Genomic DNA, 22,223 nt, shown 5'->3' on the forward strand with positions numbered 1-22,223 from the left:
GTACTAAAATTTATTTTGCATATTTTTGCATTTTCAACAGTTTTTAAGTGAATTAAATTCACAGACCTGCTGAATTAATAGCTAATAATATCGCATATAGTGTATATATAGATAATTTCAATGACAATCATTCTTTTTTATAGGCATAAAATATTCTTTAAACATATTAATATATTTAATTCTACTTCTGTGTAATATTTTCCACTATAACCATTAAAAGATTTGCGTCATAATCTGTACTTTATATATACCTACCTACTTTGTACAGATTAAAGTTAACTCGTCCGGGATAACAGCTCCAAGTAAATATTAATGTTGCAATTATTGTTTTTTTTTTATCAAACCGTTATAGAGTTTGCACATGTTACACGCTTACACCTTACACAGTTACACGTTTAAGGAGATACAGCAGCGTATTATATATTATATCAACTACTATGGTATATAATATATTTGTGTAAGGTATCGAAAAAAACGTGAAGTTTCCTTTTCGAAGGGCGGTAAAATACGAGTCATCGGACGTGTATAAATAAGATCCCTTAGGAATGGATGTTAGAATTTTTTATGAGAATGATGTTATTTGGTTAAAGTACCTATCCATCGGGGACTTGCGATGCACTTATTTATTAAAAGATGGTCTAACCACTAACTATAAATCGCTTCTTGTTAACGCAATTACATGCTCATAAATCTTACGTTATTGAAGTGAAATATAATATCAATTCGTATACGAAGATGGCTATTGGCTATATTATTATGTTGGCCGACAGTCGACACTATAACCGGCAATGTGATCGGCGGGGTATCATTTCAGAATTTTGTGTGAAACGCAAATAAGTTTACAAAATATAATCAACTCATCTTCTGGTTCGTAAATTAGGAGTCTCAGGTTTAAAAACTATTATTAAACATCATGAAAAATTTGTGTTTCAATGAGGTAGAAGTGAAGGAAATTCAAAAGAAAATTCAAAATATGATTTAAAATAGTTAATACTTAAGTACCAATACTATTAAAATGTTCAATGAATATTTTCTTACTATATTGTCTACAGCTAAATATGAGAATTTAAGTTAAAAAAAATCATCACTCTATTATCATTAAAAAAAATCTAAACGTGGTTTTTCGAGCTTAGAGGTAGGTACTTGTATAATAATAGAGTCAATCAATTTCAATAACAAATCTGTAAAAAATAAAAAAAGACATCTATGTATATTCTATGGCTATTAATATGTGATGTAACTATGCAAATATACACACACTCGCATCCCGCAAATGACTACCCCGTAGAAAATGATTATTTTTAATATTTATTACGACTTAATTAAGTTTATTAATTGGGCAATAGAATTAGACAAGGGTTTGATTACTCTACTTTGTCATTCATTGGATGTTTGTTTATTCATAAAAGCCGTTGTTATAATGACCCCAGACGAACAAAAATGTGAAATCTCATGTTTTCGCATTGTCTCGTTTGCGTCATTATATAGGTAGGTAGGTAGGTACGCGTCTTGGCGCGCATACCTTTAATACAAATATGCAGCAGTCGTCAACTAAATACTTATACCTATAGATAAACATATAAATATATTCAATGTACTTACAAGTATTAATTATAGCGTTTAAACAGGAAAATTCTTACTGTAAGAGTTTCTAGCTGATTTATATTTTATTATTGTTTTCACTAATTAATTTTCGTATCTCATTAACTAAAAGAACAGTTTAAACGGAATCCAATTGTTAAATAGTTTCCTGTAGAATGAAATTTGTAATTATGTATCCTGTAAATCATAAAGGCATATTTCTCTGTCAACAATAGGTTTAACTGTCGTCTCTTGCTATATAACAGTAAAACTGTATGAGTGTAAGTACTGTGTACCTTATGCAATGACGTGTTATTACATTGAGTTTTTATCACGTAGCTGGAGTACAGTTAATTATTTAGGTTTTTGGTTCATTTACAAATGAAATTGAATCTTTAAAATTTAAAATAAAAATCAAATTGTGAAATTCCCGTTGCATATTTTAATTATGTTTAAAATATTTACAAAATATAATCTATAATATTAATTTTGAATAATACAATATCATATAACATTATAATAATTATTATTTTCATCACTATTCTACGCACGCAGCTCTAAAAACACATCAGCCATGGGCCATGGCCCGTCCGAGTGGCTCATCAAAATATGTAGTTTTGTTCTTTTTTTCAATTTTGTTTTAAACATTTACATTTTTATGTTAACTACATAATTATAGGTAAATACTAAATTATATGTAGACTTTGAAGTTTGAGTATACATCAAAACACATGCAAAATGTCCTATTTTTTTTTCTATGTACCTACCTATTTGTGTTTGATTACTATAGTCGTAGGTAACCTAACCTAATCAATACCTATGTCTATAATAATAGCGTAGGTATATTATACATAATATATTTAATATTAAAATTTACAGTAATTTTGTAATTTGTATACATATTTTAATTATATATTTAAATTATAAGTCATCTAAATATGTTTGAACATATTATATTTTAATTGCTTAAAAAATGATTATATTTAAGTAACTGCATTTAATTGTTAAGAATATAAATAATGCATTATTTATTTCTTCATGTGTTGCATTGCGATTTGGTTTCGTTATTACAATTAATGAATATTATAGAATTTTTTTTTGTAATTTTGTTTTGTATATATTTTTTTTTTTGTGCATTGCACAGAATATTTTTAATGATCGTTTATGAAAGCTATACAATATAAGCCTATAAAATATATAAAATATGTACGCGGTTATGTTTGAGTTTTTTTCTTCCGGTTAATAATTTTAAAAGTTGGATGTTATTTAATTTTAATTGGTTAATCATACCCAATTATTACCCGAGTACCTACTGAACACGTTTGATTGAGAATCGTTCCTACCACAGTACCACCATTGATTATAAATACCAACCTACATATTTTGTCCTAATTGGTTTGTGGACGGCTCGCGGTTATTATTTCACAGCCTATTGTTAATATATTTATGTAGAATGTAGATACTAGATAGCTACAACATAGTAAATAGGTTTTATTGTTTTAATAATATAATATAACAATATATATACTATATAGGTAACAAATAATATATTCTTATTGTAAAATGTATACCTACCTTTATAAACATCATTGTTGTGCGTTAATTATTAAATCATAATATTATTATCACCGTTATTCATAAACTACCATTTAGGTATCATCATATTGATTTATCAGTATCTAATAGGTATTTATAGATAATATACCTACGCCTAGGTAATACAAGGTGATTTGCTCTTTAAGTATCAATATTCACTTTTTCGAAAATTTTTGTAATTTTTTTTACATGGTTTTAAGACTAAGTAATAAGTAATAACAAAACAAAATTTTTTAATAAAAAATCATATTATTTATCGTCATTCCATAATATTATAACATCTGTTTTTTATAATATTTTTATATTTTAGATGACATAATCATGCATTTTAAATTTAATCTGCTAGTATGTTTCTAATACCAGCTAATTGCAATGCACCAAAATCGAATTTTAAATATGTACTTATTGAGTTATTTAATTGGACAGGTAGGTACTAGGTAGTTGTCATAGTAGCCAGTAGGTATTTAAAGCTTAGATGAGCAAAGTAAAGGTAGTGGACCGACATTTTGCGGGGATCCCTGTGCCACTTCACACTAGGTACCTACTCATCGAAACTTTAAAAATTTATAATTACGGGTACTTACAAGTTATCACTGTTATCGGGTAAGAACGTCGTACAGTCGTACGTATCTACAGTTTTAGTTAAGGGTCCCGGTGCCAGTTTTATAAATTGTCCACAATTCTATAAAATTTGAAAATTTTATTTTATATTTTATTTGCCACCTCAATTATAAGACTTTTCCACCAATCTACTACCCGATATCTATTTAGGGGGGGGGGGTGGTTGATAGGGTGTATTATATCGAAAAAAATGACTATGGGAATAACTCTCATGCTTTGTAGAATTGTCGGATTTGTATGACTATTTTTTATCTGAAAGAAGAAGACTTCTTACAGCTCGCATCGATATCTGATCTTGTATTTTATTTCAAATAATTGTATTAAAAAATTTGTGAAAAAATGCTTTTTATCTTGTATTTTTTAGACATATTATATAAAGTTTGAGAATAAAATATCGAAAAACAGAGATCGATGCGGGCTATAGAATATTTTCTTCTAGCAATTAAAAAAAAAAAATTATGTAATTTGGTTGATACTATACAAGGTGGAATCGTTATTTCCGCAGAGTGACATTTCTGTCGGTACTTCTTCACTAACAACTATTTCCGGTGTGGTAGGGTTGTACAACAATGAAACCAATCAGAAAAACTCATTTAGCGGGTTCAAATTTAAATTTCGGCAAGGTTTCAAAAACATGTATTTGGCCAAATATCCGGCGTAAAAATGTTTTTTCCGGGAGTACTGGCTTAAAGATGCCTTAACATGACGCCACATCCCTTCGACATTATTCGTGTGCGCACCTGCAATGTCAGGATTTTTCAGGTACTAAAAAGCATTTGCCTGTTATCGGCTCTACTCCGCCAAAAACCCATTGCCCCTCTATTCGATGGCCCTTATTATATTTTCGTCTACCAAATTTTGATTCGTCGATTTCGACAAGTTTTCCATCACCACCTTCGTAATAAATATAGTAAATAATTAAAAAAAATTATTTTCGCTTTTAATAAAATAAAAACAAAAATTACCAATTTTTTCATGCCGTAATATCATTCCACCGAAGATAACTTCGCGATGGAAAGACGCCCAATCAACAGCTGATTGTTGTTCAATTTTAATTTGTTTTCGCATAAAAAAAAGAGACACATTCTCCGTCCACAGATATATGAGACCATAACTATTTGATAAATCGACAAGTGCGATCTGTTGAAGAATGTGTCTTTCCTTATGGATTGCTTAAAATCACATCTACTTTTTTTACGATTCGTTGTGGACCACGTCTGCACCACCAAACAAATCCATCGGCGTAATCTCCGTGCGGCCACAATGTAGCAAAATGGCTGTTTTTGCATTTGAGACTATTATTTTTTGCTATAATTAAGACGTCACAATTGAAGTTTTTCAATAACTGGCATTGACAACGGGTCATCTTCACGATACTCAAATAATTTGAATAATTTTATAACCGACCACGTCATTATAAAATAAAAACAAACTTAAAATGTATAAAACGTACGATCTAATGTGTTACGAATACTGCGTTAGAAACAGTTATGAACCAAAATTAAGTATAAGTTATTACATTTTATCTACGGTTAGGATAGTTTATCTAATCATATAAATTTAACTTCCGCAATCCGCATACGGACATTTGTACGTTCGATGACGAACATCGATCAACACCTAAACGAACGTTTAATAAAACCAAACATTTAATACCTAAACACAAACGAATATATACCTAGTTTTACTATGTACCTAACACCAACCCACATAGGGCGCTGCACGGTTAAAAATGCATTTTAATTGCACCGACCACTGCACTCGCTCGGACATTTAAAAACGAAAATATCCCTCGACTTGGTATGCAAAACCACCTCAAGTAGGTAACAGGGACAATGGAAAATCCCTGAAATGAACAGTGATTTGGGGTGTACCGGCACTCGTCGCCACGCTCCTCGGCGCCGTCGCTCCGCTCCACAAATCGAAAATATCCCCCGACTTGTTATGCAAAACCACCTCAAGTCCTCAAGTAGGTAACAGGGACAATGGAAAATCCCTAACCAAAATGCATCGAACTTCTGGTCTTCGGCACTTGACGTGCAGTGCGGAGACCACTGCGCCACACTTCATTCGTATAACGATGGTAGAAACTAAAAACTACCTATTTAAATGAACTGTAGAAAAAACTTGAATTTCAAATTCTATATAACTCGAAAACTATTGATTTCCGCCAACTTTTTTTGCACCATCATTTTTAAAACGTTGATTTACCCAGATTTTGAAAAAAAATAATTGAAAAATTCGTTATAAACGCGGAAAATAGAGCGTTGCGCGCATGCGTATATAAACGTAAAAGCGGAAACTTTGGAAGGCTATAACTTCCAAAATAATGGTTTCCGCCAATTAATTTTTGCACCATCGTACTAAACTCGTTAAAACACATGGGTTTCCGAAAAAAAAAAATTCAAAAATTCGCGTGGGCGCTAAACTAGATTTATGCCCAAAATGGCACCGGGCGCCTTGAGGGGATTTGTACCGCGTGATTTTCTGTTTTCGTCTAACACACACGCGACACGAGATTTTAGACTGGTTCTTTGCCAAACATACCAATTGATCTTAGGCATTTGGGGGATAATATCAAACATGTGGAAAAGTTGATTTCAAGTAGACTTGACGACAAATTTAAATATGTTTTCAGAATTCTTATCGCTTCAATAGATCAATTTGAATGTTTGGCTAAAAACACGTCTAAAATACTATATCGCGCGTGTGTTTATAGACGTTAATATTTTTTCGGAGTCTGATCTGTGAAATTGCTCTGAATACGTCTATGCGGGTCTTATCATATTATTATGTATGCTTGGTAGGTCGTAGCCCGTAGGTACGTACCACGATTACAGTAGGTATATGTATTATGGTCAGGGCCCCCACAAGGGACCTGGAGTTCAGAGGCCCGTTGAAATGAATTTGTACTTTTTGAAATTTTGATTGGAATACTTATTGTATATTGAATAATATTTTATAGGGCCCCCAAAAATATTTAGCACTGAGGCTCAAAATTTGATATGGGGGGGGGGGGGGGCTGATTATCTACCTAATGAGTAATGACTATCATTACGCGTTTTTCTTTAATTTATTTGCAAATTGGTACCTATAGCCGTTTCTTCAAAATTGTAAAACTTAATAATCAATAATTTTTTAATTTATTATAAAAAGATATCATATCTATACCTAAAGTAATTTTAAGACAAAACCAATACAACAAAATTATAGGTAGATAGATAATTTTATTGATGGAGGTAGCCAACACAATATGGTATTAATGTATTATTTATAAAAATAAAATTGACTTATATATATACTTATTATAAATACCTAATATCAAATATATGCCAGATAATTTATAAAACTACATATTATTATTAGGTTATTATTATTTATTTATAGATAGTGTTTACTGTTTAGTGTACCTATACCTATCTATAGTACACAGTACTTCTTAAATCTTTTAACTAATTTAAAATGTAAAGCTTGTTATGACAAATATATTAAACATTTGAACAAGATGACTTACGGGCTTTACTTTACTAGCATTTAAATGAGTTTAAACAAGTACTTGAGTTGAATGGTTAAACAGGGCACACTCGGCACAGGTTATACCTTCAAATGTAAATGCGCCTAAAATTTAACCATTTTTGTAAAAAAAAAAGCATGACTTATTTTTAAATAATTTTACAAAAACATTTTTCAACCTAACTATTAGAGGCGTACCTACACAAGATCTTCTTATATTAGTATTTAATATTATTATAGATTTTAACACGGTATATTGTTCATTACTGTAATACAATTCAATAACCAATGGGTACCTTCCGGTTACCACAAACATCCATAGGCAATAAAATATTAGTTATTAAGATATTATATTTTAACTGTAAACTTGAAATTTTCACCAAATAGTAATTATAGCAGTTTCTAGACATAAAAAATGTTTTAATTTTTTGAGCTATTTATAGCCTACATATACATATTTTAACTTTAATTCGTCTTTTGTTCGATATAATTTTTATTTATTAGTATAAAGCTTTAAAATTTAATTCAAGGTTTCTAAGGTTTTTTCTTACACCAAATAAAAAATAGGAAAAATATAGTGACAAGAATTTCAAATAAAGAATCTAAAATATTCACTATTAACTTTGTTTGGAATTAAATTCATCAAAGTTAAAATAATTACAATTTTGTTGTATTACTTTAGGTACTTGAGTCATATTACTATCTTGTACAAATCCAAAATAATTGTGTCTTAAAAGTAAATATTACAGTTTAGTCATAATTATGTTATACAAATATCAACAATATAAAAACAATTCAATCATTTAGTAAACATCAAAAAATATTCTTCAACAAAATAGTTTATACAAATTATTTATAATACAAAACAATAATAATAGCACATAGGATGTAATTAAAAAATTAATTTCTAAAATGTAATTTAATATTTTGGTGGATGACATTTTGAATAATTGTATGGTACTTAAAAAATATTAGTTCACAGTTACAGTTGATTAATTAGTAATAAATAACTACATAAATGTTTATGCTCATTTCAATGAGTTTGGTTTAAGAGGAGATTCCAAAATTATTTGTTATTTCTAATCAAAGAATTTAGTTTTTTACATAGCACTTTTAATAGAAGTTTTAATTTTTGCTGTGTTTCATTATAATTATAATTTTAATATTTAATTAACCAATTGCCCAATGAAATAAATGTTAATATTTTGTTGGATAGAACTTATAATTAGATTCATAGAGATAAAACATTTTTACTAATTTCAATTATGAAGTTGTATAAAAAAAAAAAAACATAAATTTATTAAATATTACATCATTGTTGATTTATTGTTATTAAATGTTGAATTCTCAACATAAAGAAGATCACTAAATGCATCTTTATGAATAGACAAAACAACTAATATTTCTGGGTATTCCAATATTGTTTTATACCTTAAGCTGTACGATATTGTATCCTCAGAATCAAGTTCATAATATCTGAAACAATATTTTAATGAACAATAATTAAGAATATCAGGTACATATTATTTGTGGATAGTAGTGACTTCAGTCTAACACTACTGGAGTCATCAGTTACATACAAAAAAAGGATACATATTATTATTACTTAAAAATATGCATTTAAATTGTATACTAACTTTCCATATGGTGTTTTCATTAGAAATATTACACCTCTAATTCCAGCTGAAACATAAAACTTCATTTTTTCTTTTACTTCATCATCATGAAACTCTGTAGTGAAATAGTTTCTAGCAATACTATTTAGTTTTTGATACTCTGGGACTCTAAATAATTTATATTGACAATTTATTTAATAAATATATAAATATATTTAATTAATTGTAATACTTATGGTTTGTGTATTTCACATCTGTGCCATGAAATGTCCAATCTATACGCCAAAAGATTTTATTTACTTTAGGATTAAAAAAAGAGGTATTGTTTTTGTTCAAAGTAGATTTAGGTAAAATCTGTAATCGTATGTTTCGTTGGTATGCTTGATAACGCAATCTTCGAAAAGCCTAAACATAATAAACAATTTGGAAAAACAGGTAATTTGTTTGATCATAAATAAAATATAAATTTATAAATAAATTTAATTTTATCAGTCAAGTTTAACGATAACTAATTAATATGGATATAACATTGCAATTAAATAATTATTACCCTAGCTTTAATGCTTTAATTATTTAAAATTTTACTTAAAAAGTGTAGAATATATACTTGTTTTCTTAATAATATTACCCCCATCACACACACACAAGTACAAACTAGATCCAAAATTTTCTACTATAAATAGTGACACTAGACAAAAAAATAAATTAAAATAAAATCATAAATCAATATATAACCAATATTGCAAAGAATTTATAAGTAAAAAATACAAATATTTTGAAATTTTAGCTATAATGATATTTTTTAGTAAGTTAATATATTAATATACAGTATGTCCCAGAAGTCCCGTACCACCCTTAGTATCTTCATGGAAAATCAATATATTTAAATGCCGTTTTCTTTACAGTCATAAGTATGGAAATTCAGATTGAATAGAATAGTATTCGATTTAATTTTTTCAAAAATTCAAAAATTATTAAACAATTTTTTTAAACAAATAAGTTTTTTACATTTCCAAGATAGCCATTTTGTTGATCGTATTTTTTAAAAACAGTTTAAAAAAAAAAATATTAAAATTTAATGAAAATTGTTCAAATTAGAGCTAATTATTATTTTGAATTTCTATGAATAATAATTATGTTACAAATGAATACAGCATTAACAAAATACGATTCACATGTTAATTATTACAATCACTCTGATTTTTCGGCTAAAATTAAAAATAATAATTAGCCCTACCTTGGGCGATTTTCATTAAATTTTAATACTTTTTTTTTTGAACTGTGTGAAAAAATATGATCAACAAAATGGCTATCTTGGAAATGTAATAAACTTATTTGCCTAAAAAATTTTTTAAAAAAAATCAAATATTATATTATTTAATCAGAATTTCCACTTATGACTGTAAAAAAACGGCAATTAAATATATTGATTTTCCACGGAGATACTAAGAGTGATACGGGACTTCTGGGACATACTGTATTATACATAATATTGATTTTTGAAATTTAAATCGAACAGTAATAGTTTCTTGGATTACTGAAGTACAAATTACACTCACTGCAGATAAATTGGATATGCGCTGGGTTTTCATTTTAAACTCTCCAACAGCTTCAATAAACTCATTCATGAGTCTATAATCTATTTGTAAAAAAAAAAAAAATTAATAATGTTTCTTTAAAAAAAATACAAACACTTTTAATACCTTGACTCATTTCAAAGTCATTAAATTTTTCTAATTTCTTAAACCCTGTTTTGTATTTCTTGCCATCACAATCCAATTCTTTCTTGTGAATATTAACACATGACAAACTACAAGTTTTCACTTCACACCTTGGGCAGCAGTATTTAGCAGCGTCACTATTGCACACCTCGCAATAGCCCAATCTGTAGAAAATAAAATGACAAATCAACATTAAGGACAAAACAGTTTAGTATAAATATTGTATTTTATTTTACCGATTCTTTGATTCCATAATTTCTTTTAACATAAGCCACAAAATTTACTTTATTGTGTTTACGATACAGGATTTATTAAGATTTAGAATTTATAAGTTTAATTTGTAAGCAACATTTGCAGTAAGCACTACAAAATGAACTTTATAAGGTAGTACATATTGTGAAGAGTGTTGTCTTACTATTACGTGATTGAATATCGATGACGGAATAAAATAATATAACTGAATAAAAATATTTTAAACTTTAATTACTTTTAATGAAAATAAAAAATTAAGCCTTAGGTATTATATTTTTATATTTTATACCATGCCGGATGCTGCATAAATAAATATTGTCGCATGGCTTTGTCTATATTATTTATTATGTTATCAATTTATTCGATAAGAATTTCATGTTATCTCGATGAAATCCGTTACTAACATCTATCCAGTAAAGTTATAGTTCTGTCCACGATTTAAGATAGGTATCTATTTTTTTATATCATCTATTCTGTGCATAGACCTTACATAGATATTTAAGAATATCTATCTTTAATATCTATGAGATCTTATACACGTCAAGTGGCGGGGCTCCCGCCAGCATGTAATTTTGTATTCAAGTATATATTATTTACAATTTACCGTTTTTTTTTCATGAATAGATCGATTTCGTATATAGGCAATAGCCAATAGGCATAGAACAATATAGAAGCTATATATGATGTATTATAAAAATGTTTTCAAATGAATTTCAAAACTAACTTAGATCAATTATGGCGCCAGTAAATTACATTTTTGCATAAAAAAAAATTAAAAAATGTCAGTTTTTATTAGTAAATGGGTAGTCTATTGGTTTTAAAACGACGTTTTATACTGAATTATTTCAAAATGTTTTTTTAGACAATTTAAAATTCTGTAATTTTATTTCGATAATTTGTTTAATTATTCACCATGGTGAAATAGTGGTTAAATCACTATTCATTCCGTATTTTTAAACGACAAACCATTATAATCTTTGTATTATTTCAAAATCTGACGAAAAAAGTAGATATTTAGATTTGAAATCCACACTTAATTAATCTAATTATCTAAATCATGTCACAATATGATATGATCCTGAATTCTGATTACGCTGAATGCTCAAACCGGTATTATTTTAAGAATATTCGTAGGTTTTTATTCATCAAAATTACTGTTAAAATTTGATTTCATTGTAACTGCTAGTTGTATTTATTTGCTACTTAAAACCAGCTGTAGCTGGCCACAATATAAACTAGAAAAATATACAACACTATTATTTATAATATATTGTTGGTAACAATTTATATAATTTGAAATCCGTTATTATATGTTTATTGCTCGTCCGTGCTGACAGTCCTAGAAATATTTAGTAAAAAAAAAAACGGTTTGTCTTTTCTGTTCACTGTTCGTACTTGGTGTCTTCGTATATTACATATGACAGAGATGGACGCCTGCCTCCGTGGGATCTACAAAATACAGGCAGTCGTTTGATTATGCCAATGAGGTTCGCTCTTTGATCGACCGGCTGGACTAGGCCGTTGACCGCAAGATCACGGATATCTGGTTTCCGTTACAGCGCGGACTTGCAAAGAGCTTCCGGTCGTCACCTGGAGCTGACCACTGACTCATTCGTGTACCACGAGGCGTCCACCCGGAAACGTCAAAATTCCTGCAACGTTATGGTCCTTCCTTGATCAACGAGTTGGACTTGGGCGTCGATCGCAGGATCACTGATATCGGGCTACAGTTACGGCCGCGGCTAGAACATGCTGTGACTTTCCGGTCGTCCGTAGAACTGAGCCGGTGTTCATTCACCCGTGTGTGGCACAGTGAAGACTGTTCCACCACCGGTGGCAGCTGAAAACCTATAAAATCCTGCACGGTCGTAGACCGGTATGGAAGAGATCGAAAAGATTCGTCTGGAAGTCCATGGTCAGAATTTGTTTCTGCCAGAGTTTCGTTGACCTGGAATATAACATCCACGAAGTTCGCCTCATCCGTGTGGGTAGGTACCCGTAAGATGTATTTTCAGAGAGGTAAATTTGATATAGAATTATAATAGGTGGGTCATGTGTACTGCAACTATTTCTATAAAAAAAAGCCTCATGGCACTGTAGAAAAAGTTTGCGTCGCCACTACACTCATACGCGTTTTATTATTATTGTTTTGTATGTGTCAGTGCCTCGGTGGTAGGTAACATACAACATTTTGTATTCACATTGTTTTTTAAAGTTCCTATTATATAAATTACTAGCTGATCCCGTGCATTTCTTTGCCCATTCAAAATGCCAACTCTATATATGAATAATGTGTTTTTATCTTGCTTCTCGTTCCTCGTCTGTCTCATGCCGATCACTCGTTCTTTTGGGAGGAATAACTGCACAGAAATTTCGGTTAAATCTGATGCAAATGAATTCAGAATCGTTGAACGAATGAATCAGTACTAAAAAAATAATAAATCAGTATTACGAAACACACCAAAACATACGAAACGTCGTTAAGCAATAGCGACCATTTTAAACCAAAGGCAACCAATAACAATTATTATAATAGCTTTAAAACCCATGGCAACCTTTTATAAACAAACATTTCCACCGGAAATCTCAAAATCCCTGTTTGTGCACCCTCCTGAGGTTGGTTCTTTCCCTTTAAATTAGCCCAGAGGTCTAATCTATCTCTGTACCAAATTATATCAACATTCATCCAGCCGTTTAGGAATGCATAATGAGATACACACAGATGAAACCATATAATATGATTATTGTTATTATCATATTATTATATTCCACGATTTAAGATGCTTTATGATGATTGATGACTATTTCAGTCATCGTAAATCTTAAATTATATGTTATATACCATGACAAATTATTAAAACATTTTTATCCACATTCCACTCTGACAAACTGTCACCGCTCAGAATCGTTTTTCCTATACAATCATATTAATTCATCGAATTCAAATTTAATACCATCCATTATACTGTGACCCACTCTTACGCCATTAATTTTAATTAATTGCTAAGTAATTTTAAATTACCAAATAGGTGCATTATTTTTTAATAGGTAACTAAAATGTTACCGTTGATTTTATAATTTTAGGTAGGTAACTTATAAAATTAAATATTTCTAGCTGATTCAGTCATTGATACCAGAAACTTGAAAAGTTGTACTATTGTAGACAGTAGGTATGCCATCTATGAATATTTAATTTTTTTAACCGTTCGTACAATGTCCTGTTAAAGTTAACCGATACTTAACCGGCCGAATTCTGCCGGTAAAAAAATCTGAATAAAAACTTGGTTGACACTGCAGTATTGCACTTTGTCTCGACACTACATCATAATCTATTAAAGCAATTAGCAACGTAGTTCTGACTTTGAATCAAGTGTAATAAAAATCGGTCTGTATAAAAAAAAAATCGTGCCACAAACTTTGAGCGGAAAACTAGCGAAAAATTAGCGTTGGGAATACCAATTTCACTAAATAATATCTAATGTCTTGGCGTATGTGGTCACACTGATTTGGAATGACACCAGTCGAAGCACCGTATTCACCATAGACCTATTAACTATTAGTTAATAGGTCTATGGTATTCAGTATTCACTAATCACTATTCATTTTTTGCATTGTGGAATTGGAAGTGCACAATCTGTTTTAATTTATTCTGCGACGATACCATTCAAAGTAAAACTATTCAAATTGCAAGACAAAAATCAGAAATTATAATTTTAATTTTTTATAAAGCATGATAATTGAAAAGTAATGTGATTTTCAGAAGACACGAACACTGAAGTGTTATGTTTTGCAAAGTTGGTGTCAATGATTTGGCGGTTTCATGCAAATTGTTATGAATTTTTTTGAATGTAAACAATTTGTTGCAGATAGTCAAGTTATAAAACTTTATGCTTCTTCAGATGCTCACGCCTTGTTAGTGTAGATTACATAATGTATAAAATAGGAGTATTAAACTAAGAAATATAATATAAATTAGGATAATATTATATAAATAAATACTTTGTTTTTGAGGTTATTCATAAATGCAGTTTTTTTAAAATTTTTTAAGATTAATCTCTTATCATAGTTTAGGCCATGCTGTGTGCCTGTGTGCCGCCGTCACTTGTGGTACAGGTCACTCAGTAGTCACTAGTCAGTCTGTGTTCAATTATGCTGGATTTTTCTGCGCTTATCTAGTTTTCCCGCTATAAGCTAATCTTAAATTGTTTAACAGAGAAATTGTATGAGTATTGTGACAAATAACTAATAACTAATAACAGTTAATAACAATTATATTATAAAAAAGAGCCGTAGGTACCTATATTATAAGTACATTTTATTTGTGTACCAGTAATTTATTTATTTTATGAATGACAAACAATTAAACTTAAACATGTTTAGTGATACTTAAATAAGTATTTAAACAAGTGATTTTAATTATACTTTAGAAAGTAATCTTAATTTATGAATTTAATATTGGATTGTTTAAACAATTACTAAACTTTTTTTTAATAAATCAATAGTGAGCTAATTGTCGCTAAAATTTCATTTTAGTGAACTTTTAAATGAATAATTTTTTATGCAATCTGGTATAAGGATATTTCTAATTAATTGTTTAATTAATAATTTTTTTACTGGATAGATATATGTCAACTTGATCAAAGATGGATTCTACGTTAAATGTTTCAAGATCCGTGGATACCATGTCTATGATAAATCAATCAACATCAATCAAAGATAGTTTAGATTTATCTGGCAAAATGTTGGATAGATTTTTTGCAGCAGATGACTCATTTCCAACACTTGTTGAGAAAATGCAGATAACTAAAAGCAGTCAGTACCTTATGATACTATTAAATGATTTCGGATTTTTTTTTTTTTAAATCAAAATAATCAAAAGTGCTTTTCCTGGTTACCTAGGTCAAAGTGTTAGTGGTTGTACAGAATATGATTATCCTAAAGAAGGATCAGGGATGCCTTCAATCACCCCTCTCAAATCAAGACACAAGGTACCATTACCAGAAGCATTACTAGAACAATGGAATGGTATTATTTTTAACTTTATATTATTGTCCTATTTCCTATTCTTTTTGAAGCGTTAAGTTTATGATGTGTTTTATATTTGTGTGCAATGCACCATTCAATAATAATTATGGAAAATGGTGTTTAAACATATTACGCTTAATTTCAATGTTAATATAGATGTACAAAACTTTCACCGCAAGTTGGGAATATTTCCTGAGATCAACCGAGTTTGGGTTACAATTGATCAGGAATTCTTTTTATGGGACTATAGTGAAGGGTAATATATTATTAATTATGATCCAAATAATTATTTCATTGTATAATTTTATATTTTAGAACGGATTTATCTTATTTTGATGGAATGAGCTCTACTATTTTTGCGGTAGCACTGGTACAACCAAAACCAAATGTATTTCAACCTCACATTAAACATTTGTTAGTCTTAGCTACTGGATTAAACATTGCAATATTAGGAGTAACATTTAAAAAAGTTTCTATTGTTGATGGTAATTATGTTATATTATATTTTGTTTCAAAAATTTTAATTAATAAACAACAATTAAATTGGCTGTGAGAATTATATTAAACTATTTAGTTTTAAAATTTGTATATATAATTAGGTAAAACTGTAGAACAATTGGAACTTACTACAGATGCCATTTATGAAGTTCCTGCTGAAGGTATGATTACTTCAAAAATTGTTGGAACTAACAATGGGCGCATTTTTCTTGCAAGTGAAGATGGTAACCTGTTTGAAATTGATTATTGGGTATTTATTGTCAAAAGTATTTTTTTAAATATTAAATAACTATCTGCTTTTCAAGATTTAAAAATATTAATATGTAGTATTTTTTCAAAACAGAAAGATTTGGGATGGTTTTCAATCAGGAGTGGAAGTCGTTGTAAGAAAATTTGTCACTCAGCTGGCACTTTGTCATATATTCTACCGTCATTTTTAACACATGTGATCACCGAACCTTCTGCCATTATTGAAATAGCTGTTGATAATACACGGCATATACTTTACACTCTAGCGGAAAATAATTCAATTGAATTGTATGATCTTGGATCTGATGGTAATTCTACAAGCCGAATTGTTTCTTTGTCACATTCTAATCTTGAGCATCAAGTTTCAAAACTACTCAGGTAAATGTGTATATAAAAAAAAAGAATTTTTATTTGTTATTGACCTACACTGAGTCGTATTAAATGTATTGCCCCTGGCCCACTCACAGGTGATCAGTTCAGATATTTTTTTATATTCCGTAAAAGAACTTTCTAACAAGAGTATATATATTAATAATGTATTGTGTACAATTAATAGTAGCAGAGTTCTTAATTAATTAATTTGTGACGTAATGGTGGGTCTCAGGCACTAATGTGTTTTGAGATCAAAGATCAGCCGGTTTTGCTAGTTCCCGGATGGGTAACCACCGGGTTTCAGTGACAAATCAGCCACACATACACATGTTCCAAACAAACTGTACCCTCAACAGTAAAAACCAGTGTTTGGCTAGTTCCTTGTAAAATGGAATTCGTTCTGTTCCTCATTCTTTTTAAAAAAAGGAATTCGTTCCATTCCTTGTTTCTTAAAAAAAAAAGAATTTGTTCCTTTGACGTTCTTTTGAATAATGAATAAGTTCCGTTCTTAGTTCCAAATAAAGTAAAAATTCTCATTTAATCATTATTTTTTTTTTTTTATGCATACTTCTTTAATTTTTAATTATAATATTAATATATACCTACAAGTATAAATTATCTACATATTTTATAATTCTATTATGAGATTTTCTTCAAAATTAAATTGTTGGCCAACGTATGTCGACTGTCTTATCATTTATTCTTATAAATAATTATATTTTATACAGGTACTCATTTCTATATAAATTACAACTTATAACTATAAGAAGTATTAATAAAGTGACTAATGACTAATGAGTAACGATTAATGTCGTACTCGAAACGATCACTAATTGGCAATATACATTATACACAATAAAAAAATATATATCTTATATCAATTCTTTACATATTTGTATAAATTATTGGAACTAGAAAGGAACAAAAAATGTTGTTATAAAAAGGAACTTGTTCCTTCCAAACATTGGTAAAAACAGATTAATAAGTAATAAGTAATAACTGTGCAATTGATGATTAAAAAAATTTGAAAAATAAAAATTTATAATTAATATTTTACATAAATAAACAGAAACAAAGTAAGCAAATTTTATAAAGATGTTCTTATCATTATTTCGTGATTTTTGTCACACATTAAAATATGCTAGTATTAAATATTATATCGAATGAAAAATTAAAATTAATTTTTAGCATTTGTATGATAGGGGCATGCTTTTGAAACCATACATTCAATAAACTGGCAGACCAAAAACCAACTTACATTTTTGTATTATACTAAAATATAGTTTCAAATATTATAAGAAGTGTTTACCAGGGCTTCAAACCGAAATTATTTTTTTTTGGTTAATGGTTTTAGTTTTCTTTAATTTTTATCTGTTTAAACCAGTTAATATTGATTCTACATTTTATGGTTATTAAAAACCGGTTAATTTTTTTAAAAATGTTTTTTGAATAATATGAATAATATGTATCTACTATCTATTACTATAAGAAAAAAAAATACAACTACATATAAAATTAACTTTATTTTATAATTTTTATGTTTTAATATTATAATAAATTTATGAAGGCTAGAGATTATACCTCTAGACTATCTCTAGTCTTCATGCATAAAATTATACAACACTGTTCACCACTAACTATCTCATGCACGGTCTTAGACTATAAAATTATCGCATACTGCATACTTAATCAGCATTAAAGGCGGAAAACTTTATAATGGTGGTGGAAAACCTCTAAGGTTTATAGATTATAAAACTTGAAAAACCATTTATCATATAACATTTATCATATTATTAAAAACAGTTCGACCAACATATAAAGTATAAATAATTATGATTATTATTTATTTTTTAAGTCCTATTTAAACATTTTTTTTGTTTAAGAACGAAAAATAATTCTGGTTAACATGTCGTTTTCGCTCTATAAAATAATGAATTGTGGTTTCGTTTTCGTTCATGTAAATTTTCCAATATAACCGGTTAATAACAAAACCGGTTTTAACCGGTTTGAAGCCCTGGTGTTTACCCTTTTTTTAAAAAAAATATATCAAGTACAAAACTAAACTACACTTAAAATGTCAAATTACAGATAAATATCGATAGTAAAAATTGAATGTTTAGATTTAGATAGCCAATTTATGGTCGTTTGGTGTTGAGGCAATACATTTTATGTGGAGCGGTGGCGTGTATTATATAAAACAAATACCTATAAAAATAAATTAATATTGAGAATTGTTTATTAATTTGGTTCAATTTGATTCAGAACTATAGAAATAGCTCAAATGACTATATTGAGTAGTATAAAAATCATAGAAGAAATTGAATCACCTGACATTCATCTGTTGGTTGTATCCAAATCTGGATTTAGATTATATTTTTCGACTGGAGCAATAACCTCTAGAAATACTAGACCTTACACATTACAGCTAGTACACATACGTTTACCACCAGGATATAATAGGGTTATTGGAGAATCTAAACCAAGTAGTGTTCAGCACGTGTTGTACAACAGAGGTATAATTTTATTTTATAGTTAAAAATCCAAAGGTGTAATGTTGTTATAGACTATCAATAACGTCATATTAGGTTCGTTATTTATCTATTTGAATTTGGGACTAATTAATCATTCACTTGTACTCGATATAGTGAAATCAGAAATATTAGTAAAAACCATCAGGGATGTGCAAAATGGGGTGGGTAATTGAACAGGTCTCAGCACAGTCAGTACTACCCTTAAGTGAACGTAGTATCCACATATATTGCCTCCATCTTACACACGTACGATATACAATATTTTTGTTCGTCAGTTTCAATAGTGTGGTATCAGTTTTGATATTATAGCGAATTGACCTACAATCAAACATATTTAGGTAAGAAAATTATTTGAGTTCTCTCGTTGGTTTTTTACAATATTTTAATTTTAAATGAATTATGAGCATTTTCAAATATTAATATTTTACATATTCATAACTCATAACTAATAGCTCTCTATTGAAACTGACAAAAGAAAATTTTTTATGAAGTACGTTCTGTAAGACAGAAAACACACCTGTGGGTACCACAGCCTCTTGAGCGATAGCTAGCAAACATGTTATCGCATGTTCTGCCAGTAAAATAAATCATATAATCATAATGGAAAAATAAAAGTTTGCATAGCAGACTAAAATTCTGTTACAATTTTTTTTTTCATCTAGTGAATATTAAATAATGATACTGGTACTATAATTAGTATAATTTTTAAATTTGTGTTTTATTCTTAAGCGTGCAGTGCATGTTTAGCATGCCCTGAGTTAACCAATTATTCTACTATGTATTTTATTTACAGGCACTATTATAATGGCATGCAACACTGATATAACCAATTATAGGCCAATGCTGTGGTGTATATCCCCGGATGAATATGCATTTAGTTCTAACTTTAGTGAAAGATATTTTACTACTGATTTGGATATGTGTCCATTATCACTGGACAATATAGGACCAAATTGGTTGATATACAATGACCCAAGTTCACCACAGCCACCACTAATTGTTCGCCAACAGTTTGAAAATCGCCAAGAATATATAACTTTAGCTCCACAAGTAAGTATTTTTGAAAAAATTGTTTTTACTTTTATACATTATTTTTTTAATAATAGGGTTTAGAAATTTTTGAAATGCTTCGACCTTATGACACTCTTTGTGAATTATTGGCCAAAAGTCAAGGTTCAGAAACAGATGCTATAAAAACATATTTTAAAAAATTCACAGATAATCAAGCATGCGTGGCATGTCTAACTATTATTTGTGATCAGTCATTAAAAAATATAAAGGTTTGTTGTTTCGTTTTTTTTTTTTTATAAACTAGCTTGAATAATTAGTTAAATATATGTATACTTTTGTAATCAGATCAAAGAATATGCAACTCATGCATTTTTTGCTCATGGCGGTGAGCCTAAATTAGTAACTGAACGTCTGCATGAATCACTTCATGAATTAACAAGAGTTCCTCAGAATAATAGTAAGAAACATGTGTTTACTGTTTATACTTAAAGAAGCTTATTACAAATGTACTTATTTAAATTAATCTACTTATTCTTATAATTTCTAATGTTAAGTTATGAAGGCATAACTCCAATTTAAAATTTAAAACAATTGATTCAAAACTACCAATCTAGGCACATGATTGTATCTTAATTACTCTCAATATTTTATAGTTATTTTGATTTTTTTTGTTTTATTAAATTTAAATTTTTCAATGTGAAATGTAAATAATTATTATAAACTGAGTATGAGAATTTACTTTCTTTTTTTCATATATTCTCCATGGACATAATACATTTTTTACTCAAAGAATGAGATATATAATGTAACATTATTAGGTTTTAGACCCAATAATTTTGCAACATCGCCGTCTACACCAACTTTTATAGAAAATCAGACTAACATCACAAACTTACCATTTGAATCCACTAGTGTTCAGTACTCTTCAAAACACAATGGATTATATTTGTTTGTGAGTCGCTTACTGAGACCCCTTTGGAACATTAAAGCCGTTAATATGGAGACCACTGATGGGAAAACTTATGTAATAAATAAATAACCAATTTTAATGAATAAAAAATAAATTCATAACAATTAAATTTGCATTTGTAGATTGTAAACACAGTGTCTCCAGACGACTGTTCATTTGTTGCAAACCATTTGCAAACTTTGAACTCTTTCATGGACAATTATTCAAACATTTTGGCAAACTATACCAAAACACAATTAGATGTGTCTAGGCGTATAGCTACACAAGATGCACATCAAACTGAATCAAAATCTATAGAATGTTTGAAACAATTAGTTGTTCGTAGCGCTGAAGTGTTTAATTTGTGGAAATTACTCAGCGAACATCAATTTTATATCATAGCGAATAAATTAAATGACGTAAGTAAAAATTAGAAATGTTAACCAAATTTTTAATTAATATTTTTTATGTTAAAATTTTGTATCTAAACTATAAATAGCCCAATTTATTGTTATAATTAAAACATTTTTATATTGTTTTTAGCAAGAACAATACGTATTGGAAAATGTTACTTTCAAAGAGTTAATCCTTGTACACCAAGAAATGTGCCAAACTTTGGTACAAAAACTATTAGATACGTGAGTATAGACAAGGAAGGATTAAGAGGACTCTACACCCGCATACGTTG

General features: G+C 28.9%; 2 protein-coding genes across 5 annotated transcripts in view; one reads left to right on the plus strand and one right to left on the minus strand.

The window, feature by feature from the left end:
* Nucleotides 1-7,959: 7,959 nt before the first annotated feature.
* On the minus strand, nt 7,960-11,236 carry LOC100168496 (box C/D snoRNA protein 1). The gene is made up of 6 exons (XM_008183853.2): nt 10,885-11,236; nt 10,631-10,812; nt 10,487-10,566; nt 9,160-9,332; nt 8,949-9,095; nt 7,960-8,787 (listed from the first exon to the last, which is right to left on the minus strand). The coding sequence occupies exons 1-6, from the start codon at nt 10,914-10,916 to the stop codon at nt 8,619-8,621; spliced, it is 783 nt and encodes a 260-aa protein (XP_008182075.1). The 5' UTR covers nt 10,917-11,236; the 3' UTR covers nt 7,960-8,618.
* Nucleotides 11,237-14,764: 3,528 nt separating this feature from the next.
* LOC100160322 (nuclear pore complex protein Nup155) overlaps nt 14,765-22,223 on the plus strand; it is a 13,693-nt gene continuing 6,234 nt past the window's right edge. Inside the window, exons 1-14 of one of the 4 annotated variants that reach the window (XM_029486667.1) lie at nt 14,765-14,812; nt 15,522-15,712; nt 15,800-15,925; nt 16,082-16,181; nt 16,241-16,410; nt 16,525-16,673; nt 16,767-17,050; nt 19,307-19,557; nt 20,369-20,625; nt 20,682-20,855; nt 20,932-21,043; nt 21,405-21,610; nt 21,679-21,954; nt 22,079-22,173. In XM_029486667.1, the coding sequence (XP_029342527.1) occupies nt 15,544-15,712; nt 15,800-15,925; nt 16,082-16,181; nt 16,241-16,410; nt 16,525-16,673; nt 16,767-17,050; nt 19,307-19,557; nt 20,369-20,625; nt 20,682-20,855; nt 20,932-21,043; nt 21,405-21,610; nt 21,679-21,954; nt 22,079-22,173 (2,369 nt within the window). In that variant the 5' untranslated portion in view covers nt 14,765-14,812; nt 15,522-15,543. The other 3 variants (XM_008183851.3, XM_001942691.5, XM_016803641.1) reach the window with 3 other exon arrangements.

The sequence above is a fragment of the Acyrthosiphon pisum genome, chromosome A1 (assembly GCF_005508785.2).
Source record: "Acyrthosiphon pisum isolate AL4f chromosome A1, pea_aphid_22Mar2018_4r6ur, whole genome shotgun sequence".
NCBI lineage: Eukaryota > Metazoa > Arthropoda > Insecta > Hemiptera > Aphididae > Acyrthosiphon > Acyrthosiphon pisum.

Excerpts from the sequence above, each read along its gene's own strand:
- LOC100168496 (XM_008183853.2), bottom strand. The coding sequence starts at position 10,916 with ATGTTAAAAGAAATTATGGAATCAAAGAATCG. Across the intron at positions 9,333-10,486 it reads GCATATCCAATTTATCTGCA|GCTTTTCGAAGATTGCGTTA; the intron begins GTGAGTGTAATT and ends TATTATGTTTAG. Across the intron at positions 8,788-8,948 it reads ATGAAAACACCATATGGAAA|ATATTATGAACTTGATTCTG; the intron begins GTTAGTATACAA and ends ATATTGTTTCAG.